At 36.4% G+C, this 15,682-nt stretch overlaps 1 protein-coding gene across 12 annotated transcripts in view; it reads left to right on the top strand.

Moving 5' to 3' along the window:
- The window catches only part of MKLN1 (muskelin 1), a 326,298-nt gene that overhangs the window by 200,503 nt on the left and 110,113 nt on the right, over positions 1-15,682 (top strand). For 10 of the 12 annotated variants that reach the window (XM_025471680.3, XM_025471681.3, XM_035698604.2 and 7 more), the window contains one exon: positions 10,951-11,020. The exons of 1 other annotated variant lie outside the window; for it this stretch is intronic. In XM_025471680.3, the coding sequence (XP_025327465.1) occupies positions 10,951-11,020 (70 nt within the window). Of the gene's footprint in view, positions 1-2,000; positions 2,082-10,950; positions 11,021-15,682 lie in introns of those variants that run through there. One more of the 12 variants, XM_025471683.3, reaches the window with a different exon arrangement.

Below are 15,682 nucleotides of genomic sequence, written 5' to 3'. Positions count from 1 at the left end.
GCCAGAATGTGTAAATAACTTAAAAATTTTTTTTAAGTTTAATAGTTTGTACTAGGAATATACTGGGTTGAATTTCTGTAATGTGTGCTTCCTTTCATTGTGTAGATTCAGGTCTTATTTTAGGAAGATTTGCTTGTAGCACAGTTTGAAATACCTGTTTGGTTCCAATTATACATTTATTGAATCACTTGACTGTTGCCTTCTTTTGTATCTGTTTCATTATGTTTACTTATTTTCTGATTTGTTTTTTCCTTATTAGGCTTTTTTCTTAGAGGGGAAAAGAGAGTCTATTCTTTTATTGTGTAGGTTTCTTTTTTAGACTTTATTTATTTACTTATTTGAGAGGGTCAGAGAGAGCACATGAAAGAAAGGGAGCCTGACCCTGTCTCAGCTGTGGGAGCTGGGGAAAGGGCAGAGGTGGGAGGGAGGGAAACAAGCAAAGTCTGTGCTCAGTGCAGAAGCCAACACAGGGCTCAATCTCACAGCCCTGAGATCACAACCTGAGCCAAAATCAAGAGTTGGGTGCTCAACTAGTGAGCCACCCAGGTGCCCTGTTGGGTGTTTTTTGGTTACTGATTCAATTTCGTTGCTGATAATTTGTTCAAATTTTCTATTTCTTTCTGATTTATTTTGGGAGGTTATATGCTTATGGGAATTTATCCATTTCTTCTAGGTTGTCCAACTTGTTGGCATTTAATTTTTCAAAACATTCTCTTAAAATCCTTTATATTTGTCTCGTGTCAGTTATTTTCCCTCTTTTTTTCTTCTGATTTTGAGTCCTCTCTCTTTTTGACTTGCTGAGTCTAAAGGTTTATGAATTTTATTGACCTTTTCTCTTTTTTTTTAAAGATTTTATTTATTCATGAGAGACACAGGCAGAGGGAGAAACAGGCTCTCTGCGGGGACCCCCATGCAGGACTCCTCCTGGAACCGGGATCACAGCGTGAAGGCAGATACTCCACTGCTGAGCCACCTGGGCATCCCATTTATGACCTTTTCAAAGAACCAGCTCCTGGTTTCATTGATCTGTTTTATTGTTGATTTTGTTTGTTTCTATTTTGTGTATCCCTCCTCTAATCTTTATCATTTTTTTTCATTTCTTTCTTTCTATTGGTTTTGAGTGTTCATTGGAGAGTCATAATAGTCCTTCCTATTGTCTAGTCATAATATTTCTGAGCTGTTGTAATTTTGACTTATTGTCCCTTATTAAACTTCAGTTATTTTTAAAATTTCTGTTAGGTCATGTTGAAATAATAAATAATCACATTTATCTTTTTTAATTTTTTTTTTAATTTTTTTATGATAGTCACAGAGAGAGAGAGAGAGAAAGAGAGAGGCAGAGACACAGGCAGAGGGAGAAGCAGCCTCCATGTACCGGGAGCCTGATGTGGGATTCGATCCCGGGTCTCCAGGATCGCACCCTGGGCCAAAGGCAGGCACCAAACCACTGCGCCACCCAGGGATCCCACATTTATCTTTTTTATGGCTGCATATTTTTCACGTGTTTTTATTATCTGCTAGAGTATTGTTTGTTTTACATTTGATATTTTTCCTAAAATATATTACTGTAGGCTTTCATTTTAGTTTCCAGTGTTTAAGCAAGTTTGGTTTTCCAGTTTTAGAAGGAAGGACTTCTGTATGCCGAAGGGATGTGGTTTTTGAGCTTTGTGAAGTATTTTAAAAATTTGGACTTTTGAGATTTAGTGAAGCTTTTTGCCTTTATGTTTCCAAGAGTCTGAAAACTATGCTTTCTGAAGAGTCACTTTTAAATGTATTTTGCTGTTGTACTTTTTGAGGTCTGTGTGACTTAGATCTCTGCCCACCATAATATGAATCTTCTCTGTCCTGGGGTTGATATTGTTTATGATTTAATTCTCTCTTCCGCAATTTCATTTCAGTGGGTCTCTCTTCCAAAAGTAAGAGAATGTTTGTGGGATAGTTCTGAAATCCTCTTAGAATCTAGAATCACCAGTTTTTGAGTGTTCTTAGCCCCTTAGAGATTTCCTGCCTTCTTTGCATTTACCTCATCTTAGAGCCTATGAGAACATTATCTGATTTTATCCAGTTCTCAGATTTCCCTGGTAAGATTATTTTCTATTACTCGAATTTTAAACTTTTGGTTTCTTTGTAAAGAGTTGGTTTTTCCTTCATTTTGGGCAGCTCGTTTAAATGAGAATAGCATTTTTTTCAGAGAGTTTTTTTTTTTTAACCTCAAGTAAAAGAACTCCCCTGCTCTATGTCAATTCCTTGTTTCTTTCTTTTATAACACGTCGTTTTATAACACGTCGTACAGTTTGTAATTATCTTGTTTACAACTCTACTTGTTTGTTTTCTGTTGCTGCTTATTTGAACATTAGCATCACAAGTGGGGATCCTATCTTTATATCACTGTATTCTTAGAGCCCAGCACAGTGTCTGGCATAGAGGACTCAGTAAATAATTTGTTGAATTAAGTAACTTAAGTTTACAGCAGGCTCCCTCCCCAGCATGGTTCTGTGTGAAAACTGGGATGTATTTGGAAAGGAGTCTAAACCTTTAAAATATGTACAAGTATAAGTGATTTTTGGAGAAGCTATAATTTTTATAGTATGCTCTAACTCTAGCTGTGGATATTCAAAATTGATTTGAGTTTATTTCTATTTTTGCATTTGAATTAATTTTTATTGAATATTTTTTTGTCTCCTAAGTTTTATGTATCTCCATTTATTGTCTATTAAGAAATAGATCATAATCTTTTTGGCCTCAGGTACCCATTCTTGTACTGTTATGGTGTCACTCCAGCAGTGTTCACACATAATGGAACCTCTGTTATAATCAGTGGGTTGTGTGTTGTTATTGACTGCTATGTAGGAAGAAGATTATTCATGATACCTTGAATAAAGGATGTAAAAGGTTTTTCACAGAATTGTAGAATGTTGGCATGGTCTCATGAATGGTGTTTTCTAGAAGTGTGCAATGTAGCTGCTCTGATTAGAACCGGAAGAAACTTGAGACCAAGGAATTTTTAACCTTTCCCTTTGCACTGCAGATGAAGGATTAAAACCCTGAGAGGTTATGTGATGTGCTTAACCGAACCAATTAGTGGCCAACCTCCATAATCTTAAAATTCGTAGGGGCTGAGGGAAAAGGAGAATGAGATCCCAAGCAGACTCTGCAGCTAGTGTAGAGACAACCCTGAGACCACACCCAAGACCGTGACCCGAGCCAAAACCTAGGGTCAATACCCAACCGACTGAGCCACTCAGGCACCCCTGTATTTTGAAAGTTTTAATAGATATTATAACATTGACTCTCTGTGTCTACTTTTTCTACCTGATTTTCTGATAGCAAGCATCTAATTTAGTCAACTTGATGGGTGTAAAAAGATACTGTATTTTGTTAATTTTTTCCCCTAACAATATATGGGGATTTAAAGAAATTTTTGTTGCTGTTTACTGGCCATTGTATTTCTTATTCTCAGTGTGAAACAATATTTTGCATATTTTAGATATGCATACCATTTTTTAAAAAAGATTTTATTTATTCATGAGAGACACAGAGAGAGGCAGAGACATAGGCAGAGGGAGAAGTAGGCTCAACCGCTAAGCCACCCAAGCGTTATTAGTCATATGAGTTGCAAACATTTTTTCTTTTGTGTGTTTCTGGTTTTTCTTTAAGGTATTTTTTATAATACAAAATTTGGCAGCTAAAAAATAATCAAGTAGCTATCTTTTCTTTTACAACTTATGTGTTTCTTGGCAAAAACATCTTTCCAACACTTTTGGTTGTCTATATTGACCCCTAAATACTTTTCCTTAGATTTTTATATATGTATGTATGTTTAAATTGTTAATTGGGATTAATTTTGTATTAGGGATTAACTATTTTCTCTCAACAGATAATTTAGTTGTATAAGCATCACTTAACTAATAACTATCATTTCCTACAGAAATAAGATATCACCTTAGTCAAATACTAAGTTCTAGTTTACACTGGGCTCAATTTCTGGGTTTTTGTTTCTCTGAGCTAGGTCTGTACCTACCTATACCATTCCCTATTGTTTTTTAATTATAGAGACTTGAAGCTGATGACGTGAACTTCTTTCACCATTCTTTTTTATTACTTTTCTTCACTCTTTTTCTGCGTTTATACAAACTTCTGTGTATTGTGTAACTCTTTGGGTAAAGATTCCCATAGCTCAGATAGTGGGTAGACTGGTAATCTTTTTCTATGTTGTTAGTTCTCTGTGGGTTACCAGGAGACACCTTTCAGTATCTTGATATCCTCAGCCAAGAGGTCAAGTACAATCTCAACTTCAGTGATAAAGGGAAAACCAAGTCTACTAGGTTAGCTTTTTCTAAAGTTCCTTGTGGGACAGGGAGACTAGCAGCTTATCTCAGAAATGCTTATGCAGTTGATGCCTTTCTCTTAGATCCATGGATCTCTTGGTTTTCCAAAAGTTTCCCAGACTTTTGTCATGGTTCTTAACAGTTCTGATTCTGGTGTCTGTCACCTGCTGAACTCAAGAGAGGTACCTACTAGTTGACCTAGTGTCCGGACTGGAGATTATCTTCAGACTTCCATCTTTCCAAATCCCCTCAGGCTAACCTCACTTTATTTCTGGTTTATATTTTAGTTTTCATTATTAAAAAAAAAATTAAGTAATCTCTACACCCAATGTGGGGTTCAAACTCACAACCTCAAGATCAAGTTGCATGTTCCACCAACTGAGCCAGCCAGGCACCCCATTTCTCATTTATTTTTATTTCAACTTAGAATAAGCTTTAAATTACAAGTAATAAGTACAAGTAATATATCCAATGCTTTGGTGATCTACTTTAATTTTTTCTTTGTAGTGCTACCTATTTATCTTTATCAAATACTTACTAAGCACTTTGTGTGTAGCAGCATTTAGTGTTGGAGTTAGGCATATGAGGATGAATACCACCTAGTCCATATTCTCTCAGAGATGTTTTATATAGTTTTTCACTTCTTAAAAAATTTTCACTTGGCATACACACTTTCTAGGTTTCTGTTTTCTTCCTCTTTGCCTCTTTTTAGTCTCCTTTGCTCAAACTTTGTCATTTAGACCCCAAAAGTGATGGACCCCCAGAGCTTAATGAGTCCTTTGATTTCTCTAGTTCCATTTCATTCCTTAGGTCATCTTGTTCATTGTCATGGCTTTAAATATTTTAGCTATGATGTACTAATATCCCTAAAGATAAGTGCATTTTTCAGTTGGTGTTTCCCCTGAATTTCAGGCTCAGATGTCCAACTACTCTATCTCTAAAAGGCTGTTTAATAGGCATTTCAAAATTCAGAAGACCACAACATAGTGTAACTGTTTGCCCCCTTGACTTTGCATTTATTGGTCCATCTGCTCACTTTTCAGATTATGATTGGTTAGCTCTCTCATGTCATTCATTAACATGAATGATTTTTGTAGTCCCACTTTATCATAGTTATGTGAGATTTTCTTTCATACTTTGTAATGTTCATCTCAAAGTGATTTTTTTTTAATTTTAGTTTTTTAGCTTTAGTTTTTAGCTATAGTATAGTTTTTCCATGTAGGATTATCTTCATTTTGTGTTTTGTAATTCATTCTTAAAAAACACTTTTTTGGGACACCTGGGTGGCTCACTCAGTTAGGTATCTGACTCTTGATTTCAGCTCAGGTCCTGATCTCAGCATTGTGAGATCGAGCCTGTACTGGAGTTCTGCACTCAGCACGGAGTCTGCTTGAGATTCCCTCTCCCTCTGCTCCTTCTCCTGCTGTGCTAAATAAATACATACATACTGACATATATACATACATAATCTTTAGAAAAGAAACACACCTTTTTTACTGATTATGAAAGTAATATGTGTTAATTTTAGAAAGCTCGAAAAGTATGATGAAGGAAAAAAGTACATGTAATCTCATCATTGAAAGCAACACCAACAATTTAGTATATGTTTTTGTCTTTCTCTGCATGAATATTATTACTTACAACACTTGATTCATCATGCATATACTATAAACTACTTTTTTTCTTCACTTACTGTGCAGTGAGCATTCTCCAATGACATTAAAGTCAACCTTGTAGATCATGAGTACATGGTATTCTGTAATACAAGTGTGTATTAATTTGTCTAATTAATTCCTGATTGTGGCACAATTAGGTTGCTTGCAGTTTGCTATTATAAACTGTGCTGTGATGAATATGAATGATTTACATCCCCTGGATTACTTTTTAGGTTAAGTTCCAAGAAGTGGAAATAATTCTCAGGCTGTATAGTGTAGACTTTTGAGTCAGACTGCCTTGGATTAAAACCCTGACTTCTTAGATGTGTGTATATTGAGGCAAATTAATTTACCTCTCTTGTTTCTTAATCTGTACATTGAAGATAATAATCTATACATGGAAAGCACTGAGAACAGCATCTGGAATGTCGTAAAAACTCAGAAATGTTAGATGCTAGCATCATCATTGTGGACATGATGGTTATCATCATTTTTATTTAAAGGATATACACATTTGAAGTGTCTTTGATTTGTATTATATTAAAATTCTGTTGAAAAGTTCTATCAATTTGAATTCCTACCAACAAAATATGAGGGTATCATTTTACCAGCTCTGGCCAACAACTGAGGTTAAAATTAAAGCATTTTTTTTTTCTATTTCCTTCCTTCCTTCTTTCCTTCTTTTTTTAGAGAGATGTACCATGGTGGGGAGGGATAGGGACAGAGAGAATCTTAAGCAGACTCCCTGCTGAGCTTGGAGGCATATGTGGAGCTTGATCTCATGACCCTGAAATCATGACCTTATCATTTTTATTTAAAGTATATACACATTTGAAGTGTCTTTGATTTGTATTATATTAAAATTCTGTTGAAAAGTTCTATCAATTTGAATTCCTACCAACAAAATATGAGGGTATCATTTTACCAGCTCTGGCCAACAACTGAGGTTAAAATTAAAGCATTTTTTTTTCTATTTCCTTCCTTCCTTCTTTCCTTCTTTTTTTAGAGAGATGTACCATGGTGGGGAGGGATAGGGACAGAGAGAATCTTAAGCAGACTCCCTGCTGAGCTTGGAGGCGGATGTGGAGCTTGATCTCATGACCCTGAAATCATGACCTGAGCTGGAATCAGGAATTGAATGCTTAATCCACTGAGCCACTGAGGCATCCCAAAACTTTTTTTAGTGGTGTGGCCCATTTTTTGTTTGTTTATTTATTTATTTATTTTAAATTTTATTTTATCTTATAATAAAAGAATTAAAGGCCTGTGCTGAGATCAAGAGCCAGAATCATAACTGACTGAGCCACCCAGGTCCTTTCCCTTTCCCTTTCCTTTCTTTCCTTTCTTTTTCTTTCTTCTTTCTGTCAGTCATTCACTCACTCACTCACTCTACACCCAATATGGGGCTTGAATGCATGAACCGAAGAACAAGAATCACATGTTCTCTCTCTCTCTCTCTCTCTCTTTTTTTTTTTTTTAAGAATCACATGTTCTGACTTAACCAGCCAGGTGCCAATGTAGACCCAATTTTTAAAATTTATTTATTTATTCATTCATTCATTCATTCATTCATTCATGATAGACATAGGGGGGTGGCAGACACACAGGCAGAGGGAGAAGCAGGCTCCATCCCAGGAGCCCGATGTGGGACTCAATCCCGGGACCCCAGGATCATGTCCTGGGCCAAAGGCAGGTGCCAAACTGCTGAGCCACCCAGGGATCCCCTATACCCAATTTTATAGGGAAAATATATATCTTTGTTTTAATCTCTAGTTATGCTTATTAATTGATTTTGAATATTTGGTTTTTGCCCACTTTTATATGAGGTATTTATGTTTAAGTACTATGAATGTATATATGTATGTAGTCCATGCCCAATGTGGGGCTTGAACTCAAGACTCTGAAATCAAGAGTCATATGTTCTACTCAGCCAACTTGATGTCCCTAAGTGCTCTTTAAATATTCAATTTTTAGTTAACCTTTGTGTTTTTTTTTTTATTTTTAAAGATTTTATTTATTTATTCATGAGAGACAGAGAGAAAGAGAGAGGCAGGCAGAGACATAGGCAAAGAGAGAAGCAGGCTCTGTGCAGGGAGCCCGATGTGGGACTCGATCCCGGGAGTCCAGGATCATGCCCTGGGCCAAAGGCAGACGCTCAACTGTTGAGCCACCCAGACATCCCATCCCACCTTTTGTGTTTTATGTTGCCTGTACATTTTCCAGTTAGTGACTGCCCTTTTAATTTTGTTTGAGGTTATTTTCTGTATTAATGTTTTACCTGTGTGAGATTTGTATATAAAGGCAGTTCTTTTCCATATAGTTCTATCTTCAAAAAAAATTAATTCACTCATCTGTTTGGCATTTATTAAATACTTTCTTTGTGCCAGGTATAGAAGCGATTTTTTTTAATATGCCGTTTTTTTTTTTTTAGAATGACTTTAGCTTTATAGAAAACTTAGTACAGAGTTCCCAGTACCTAGTTTCTCCTATTGCTAACATCTTATGTTACCATGGTAATTTGTCACAAGTAATATACCAACGTTGATATATATATCACTGTTATCTAAATTCCACATTTTATTTGGACTTTACTAGCTTTACTGCAAATGTCCTCTTGCTGATACTGGATCTCATCTAAAACATGATCACTTCTGGGGTGCCCTGCTGGCTGAGTTGGAAGAACATGTGACTCTTGGTGTCAGAGTTGTGAGTTTGAGCCCCACATTGGGTGTAGAGATTACTAAAATAAAAATATCATTACTTTTAGTTATCATGTCTCCTTCCTTGCCTCTGGTCTGTGACAGGTTTTCAGTCTTTTCTTGCTTTCTATTATATTGAGGGTTTTGAGGAATATTAGTCATAAATATTCTTGAATATTCTTTTTTCAAAAAAGATTTTATTTATTTATTAATGAGAGATACAGAGAGAGGCAGAGGCACAGGCAGAGGGAGAAGCAGACTCCTGGCAGGGAGCCTGATGCGAGACTCGGTCCCAGGACCCCAGGATCACTACCTGAGCCAAAGGCAGACGCTCAACCACTAAGCAACCCCAGGTGCCCCTCTTGAATATTATTCAATTTAAGTTTGTCAAGATGGTTAGACTAGGGTTATTTATTCCATTCTTTGGGCTATAATCCAATACTACATTATTTATTTTGTTATTTACATTATTTCAACTTTGACCATTCAGTCTTTCGTTCTTTTACCTTGGCTCCTCTGTCTTTTTGACATGTTTCCATCCGTTTTTTTGTTTGTTTGTTTGTTTGTTTGTTTTTGAGTGCTACAGAATGCTCCGGGCTTATTTTCTGAATCACCTGCTCCAATCCTAGAACTAGCTATTTCCCCTAGAATCCTTGCTTTCTCTTATTGGGGAATGCTATGTAGAAACGAAGACCTGGGTGCTGCTTGTGTTCACTCCTGCTGGGGTGTCACTACTTTTAGTCCCTCTTAGTGAATAGTGCTAGGAAGTACTATTTGTGTGTTGTTTGTGCATGCATGCACTTGCATATTTATAATTACTTTCATATCTACTTATCTGTGTCTATATTAAACTAAACATGAGGGGATCCCTGGGTGGCTCAGTGGTTTTTAGCATCTGCCTTTGGCCCGGAACATGATGCTGGAGTCCCGGGATCGAGTCCCACATCAGGCTCCCTGCATGGAGCCTGCTTTTTCCTCTGCCTGTGTCTCTGCCTCTCTCTCTCTCTCTCTGTATGTCTATCCTGAGTAAATAAATAAAATCTTAAAAAAAAAAATAATTAAACATGAGTACATAGTTATGTTTCTGGCTCCAGTACCACAGGGTTCATTATAACTTTCCACACTTTGCCTTTCTATAACTTTCCACTCCAAAGTGATAAACTTGATCCTACCATCTACCATCCATTTAGTTATTTGTTCAGCCCCAGTATACATGTAAACTGATTCAGAATTAACCCGTAGCAACTTCCCCAAATAAAGTACAGTTTTTATGCATGGTTCCATTTGTGTTTAGCTTTACTGGTTTCCAGTGAAAACATCGTCTTCCAAAGTTACATGTATCACTTCCTGTTTTCACCCATGGTTCTGCTTTTGACATTGTGCTTTAAAGACTTAATCTATGGGATCCCTGGGTGGCGCAGCGGTTTGGCGCCTGCCTTTGGCCCAGGGCGCGGTCCTGGAGACCTGGGATCGAATCCCACGTCGGGCTCCCGGTGCATGGAGCCTGCTTCTCCCTCTGCCTGTGTCTCAGCCTCTCTCTCTCTCTCACTGTGTGCCTATCATAAATAAATAAAAGTTTAAAAAAAAATTTAAAGACTTAATCTAGGGGCTACTGGGTGGCACAGTCTGACACTCTTGGTTTTAGCTCAGGTCATGGTCTCAGGATCATGAGATTGAGCTCTGTGTCAGGCTCCATGCTCACTGTGGAGTCTGCTAAAGTTTCTCTCTGCCTCTCCCACTGCCTCTCCTCTTGTTCATGCCCTCTTCTCTCTTTCTCTCAATAAATAAAACTTAAAAAAAAAAGACTTCTTAATCTAAAGATTGTATGCATATACAGGATGTTGCATATAATATATACATAACATACATATGTGTAATATATAAAATAACAATGATTGGTGTGTAATATATCTAATATGTATATATGATATTTCATTTATTCTTAGGTATTTTATTTTCTTTTTTTACCTTAAATTCCCGAATACACCTACTGTTCACTTTGTCACTTGGTGTGAGGTAGAAGTATATCTCCTTGCTTTTCTCCATTGTTTGAAATACTATCTTTATCATATTTTTTTTTTCATATTTTTAAAATCATATATATACTAGGACATTTATGTTTCTTATTGTTTTATTGCCTCTTTGTTCAAGTTCCAAACATGTAACTTTATGATAATTTCAGTATCTCGTAGATTATTCTTCTTTTTGCATATCCATATTCACTTAAAATTTTAATTATTTGCTATAATTTCCTTTTCTATTTTTCAGGAACATTTTAGTGGATAAACCAAATGACCAGTCTTCAAGGTGGTCTTCAGAGAGCAACTATCCTCCCCAGGTAATATGGTAGCTCCTGATACCATATTGACATCAGTTATCTAGAATCCATTAATAATTTATTCAGTCTTTGAAACTGTGAGATAGGTTTTTATTTCCTTTTTTTATTTAAGTGTTGGAAGAATTTTTATTTCATAGGTAAATACAGTGTGGAATTTGATGAAACAGACTTTTACTTCTGTCTACTGGAGCATTTATTAATTTTTAAAGATTTTATTTATTTTAGAGAGAGAGAGAGTGTGTGCATGAGCAGAGGGAGAGGAAGAAAAAGAATCTCAAGCAGATTCTGTGCTGAGGGCAGAGCCCTGTGCAGGGCTCACTCTTACAACCCTGAGCCAAAATCAAGAATTGTGCGCTTAACCCACTGAGCCACCCGGGCACCCTGTCTGTTGGAGCATTTAAAATCTAATATGGGGATCCCTGGGTGGCGCAGCGGTTTGGCGCCTGCCTTTGGCCCAGGGCGCGATCCTGGAGATCCGGGATCGAATCCCACGTCGGGCTCCCAGTGCATGGAGCCTGCTTCTCCCTCTGCCTGTGTCTCTGCCTCTCTCTCTCTCTCTGTGTGACTATCATAAATAATAAATAGAAAAATTTAAAAAAAAAAAAATTAAAAAAAAAAAAAAAAAAAAATCTAATATGTATTTTTTCCATATTACTAATGATACAAAATTAGGTTTCTTGATACTTTTTGAGGAAAATGTTAATGAAAAGAACCTGTTGGGATCCCTGGGTGGCGCAGCGGTTTGGCGCCTGCCTTTGGCCCAGGGCGCGATCCTGGAGACCCGGGATCGAATCCCACATCAGGCTCCCGGTGCATGGAGCCTGCTTCTCCCTCTGCCTATGTCTCTGCCTCTCTCTCTCTCTCTCTCTCTCTCTCTCTGTGACTATCATAAATAAATAAAAATTAAAAAAAAAAAAAGAAAGAAAAGAACCTGTTAAGTTACCATTACTGTTTTGAGCAGTAACTGATCTCAGTGCTGATCTGAGCAGAGGTTGTGACTTCTGTACTTAAAACTCAAGTCATTCTGTAAAGGTTTAAGGAAATGTTAGTAAGTTGAACTTTGACTCAGTGACTCAATGACTGCCTTTTAGGGAAAGTATACTTAATATAGTTTATTATTTTACTAAAGTGATATATTTAGATGATGTCAAGACCATGACCTAAAAAGAAAAGACCATGAACTAAACTCTTTCCTTGACAAGTAGTATCTGAGGTCATTTGAATTTAAAAATAGTCATTCTTCCAGTTATATACTTTAAGCATTAAAACTTATGTCCATATCCTTAAGGAAATGAATGCTCTGATAGGTAAAGCAGATGAAAGGATAAAACTTATTTTTTTTATTCTAGTGTAATTTTTGGAAGTGTAGTCTCTATACTTATTTTTCCTTTTATATATATTTTTTTAATGGTTTGCATACCTTTTGTGGTCACCTGGTGTTTAAATGTTCCATTGCAGGGGCACCTGGGTGGCTCAGTCAGTTAAGCATCTGACTCTTGGTTTTGACTCAGGTCATCTCACGATCTTGAGATCAAGCCCTGAGTCAGGCTCTGCTCTCAGCAGGGAGTCTGCACGTCTGCCTCCCCACCGCACACCCCCCACCCCTCCCTCAGCTAGTGCACATGTGCACCCATGCTTGCTCTCTTTCTCTCTCAAATAAATAAATAAAATCATTAAAAAAATAAATGTTCATTGTAAAATATACATCCAAAGAATACATACTCATACTTTTTATATATAGTATAAGGCGTAACAAAACAAATAGCTACTTATTCATCAGTTGTCTTTAGAAATATAAAATATCCATGACCTCTTGTGAGCCCCATCTAATATTTGTCCTCTAACTCCACCCCAATCACTATTATTTCATGCTTTGTTAAGCATTTTCTTACAGTATCATATATGTACATTTATACATGTGCTATGATTTAAATTTTATCTGGCTTTGACTTTATATAAATACAAGTTGAATCACTCATTATAAATCTTGATCTGCTTTTCTTTTGTCTTACGTTAAAGTATTAATGTTGCTGAATATTATTGTAGTTTCTTAATTTTCACTACTATATAGTATTCCAGTGTATAAGTATGCCAAAATGTATTTATCCGTTTTGCAATTGATAGGTGTTTCAGTTTTTTATAGTTTTTTGCTATTATGAATAGGCTGCTGTGAACATTTTTGTATATTGTCTTCTAGTACATATGTGCAAAATTTTCTTTAGGATATATACCTTGGAGTACAGTTGTTGAATCATAGGGTACATGTATGTTCAGCTTTTATCAGGTAATGAAAAACTGTTTTACAGAATGGCTGTATAATTTGTACTCTCACTGACAGCATATGAAAGTTACTGTGCATTGAATTCTCTCCTTCACTTCTATGGCGGATTTTGCCAATCTGTTAGATCTTTCATTATAACTCACTATGCTTTTAATTTGTATTTTCCTGTTTATGTTCAAGCCTTTTTGCTTGTGCTGGTGGGTTTACTTTGTGTACATTGTTGGTGGGCGCCCCCCACCTTCTGCACACTGAAACTGAATACATTGTGCTTTTAATCATGTTTTTCTTATTCACATTTTGATTTTACTTAATTTGAGCCCTCAAATTTGGGGTGTGTGTGTGTTTACTCAGTTGTTTTTATGTCTTACTAATGAATTATATATAATGTTTTTATTATTGAAACAGTGGTAACCTCTTTACTATGAAATTTCCTCTGTTTATTATGGAACAGTATTTTGAAGGCAGTAGTACTTAATGTCTTTTTATTTATTTATTTGCTTATTCATTCAGAAATTACTTACTAAGCACCCATGGGTTACCAAACTTTACAACAGTGAATTAACTATTGTCTTTCTTCTGAGCCAAGAAATACCGTCAATCAATTAATATTCAGTGTGATAAGACCTAGAGTAGAAGTTACTTAATGTATTTATGATTTAAAACAGACTAAGTTATCATGGAAATGGGTAACATGAATCTATTTTTCTTCATTGTAATTACAACTCAAATATAACTGGGGTTCCATGTAGTCATCTCGAAGACAATAATCTTGACAGAAAAATATAATTGAAAGTAATTTCAGTTTTTATTTAGTTTTGTGGGGAACTGCCATATGGGATGGAATGGGTATAATTTTAATATAGAGATACATAGCAAGTAGTCTTGTATTCCTAGAGAATGGAGCTAGGTCTATAATACTAATTCTTTCTCTTTTTTCAAACCATATTCTGAAAATTACTAAAAGGGCTGAATTTTTTTTTAAATATTTTATTTATTCATGAGAGGCACAGAGAGAGAGAGGCAGAGATATAGGCAGAGGGAGAAGCAGGATCCCGTTATGGGACTCCATCCCAGGACCCCGGATCACACACTGAGCCAAAGGCTTAACCACTGAGCCACCCAGGTGCCCCAAAGGGCTGAATTTTTAAAAGATAGACACATAAAGTTTATGAAAACTGGGACCCAAAATGGATTCATTAGCACAAGTATAAAACAAAAGGAATCCCTACCTCTGTGGGTTATTGTGGGAAAAGTTGCATTGGCACTGAGTAGAGGAGGAGAAAACTGGTCCCTGAGAGGTTTCAGCAGTGTATTGTTTATATTTGGTAATCAGATTCTTAATACTTGGCTATTCAAGAAACCTTAATAGTGTGATTTTAGTTTTAAGTGGGTTAGATGGATAGTGCTCTTAAGGTTCTCAATTGAAGCAAGTGCGAATCCTCTCTGAAGATTTTCTCAAGGCTTTTCTCAAGGCTTGAGGTAGTTAGCATAAATCATTATTCACATACACAAAGGTAACCAAATGTACCGGGAAACAAGGTACCAGTAGTAAAACTAAGAAGGAATGATAGCAGAAACCTGCAAAAATGTTAGGTATAGAAATCAAAAGCAGTGAAAGATACCAAAATGAAAATAATTAACATACTGTATTTAAGGAAATAAGAGATATTTTTACCTTTAAAAAGTGATCTCACAAAAAAAAAAAAAAAAAAGTGATCTCACAGGGCAGCCCAGGTGGCACAGCGGTTTAGCTCCGCCTTTGGTCCAGGGTGTGATCCTGGAGACCCAAGATTGAGTCCCACGTTGGGCTCCCTGCATGGAGCCTGCTTCTCGCTCTGCCTATGTCTCTGCCCCTCTCTCTCTCTCTCTCTCTCTGACTCTCATGAATAAATAAATAAAATCTTAAAGATCTTACAAATTTGAAGAAAGAACCAAATAAACTTAAAAGTATAATAACAAAAATTATTTGTGACCAACAGTCCAACTAAGGAGGATGAAATAGCAAGAAAAAATATTTTTGAAGGTACAGTGTATTGACAATAAAGAAGTAAAGAGTGATAGGGCCACAATTGAGGAAAATACAGGAACCCATAGAGGGGAAACACTTTTAGGACCACTTTTCCACTGGGTTTCTATTGATTTCTGAAGAAGTGGTTAAGATACTGGAAAGCTGAATAGCACTTCTGACAGACTCTTGAGGCCAGGAAGATAAAGATGAGGAATCAGAGCCAGGAATGTGATAGATTAGCAGGTTCCATACTCTGGGTTAGGACCTGAAGCTATGTTTGAGGAGTAAGGTGAGCCAGAGATACTCTGGCCCTTATAGGGACTGAAGCCCAATTTCATGTTATCTCAGTCCTTGAAATTCAATTAAAATAATC

Source organism: Canis lupus, chromosome 14 (assembly GCF_003254725.2).
Source record: "Canis lupus dingo isolate Sandy chromosome 14, ASM325472v2, whole genome shotgun sequence".
Lineage (NCBI taxonomy): Eukaryota > Metazoa > Chordata > Mammalia > Carnivora > Canidae > Canis > Canis lupus.
Note: the sequence above shows the minus strand (reverse complement) of the source record. Positions and strands in the feature narration are given on the sequence as shown.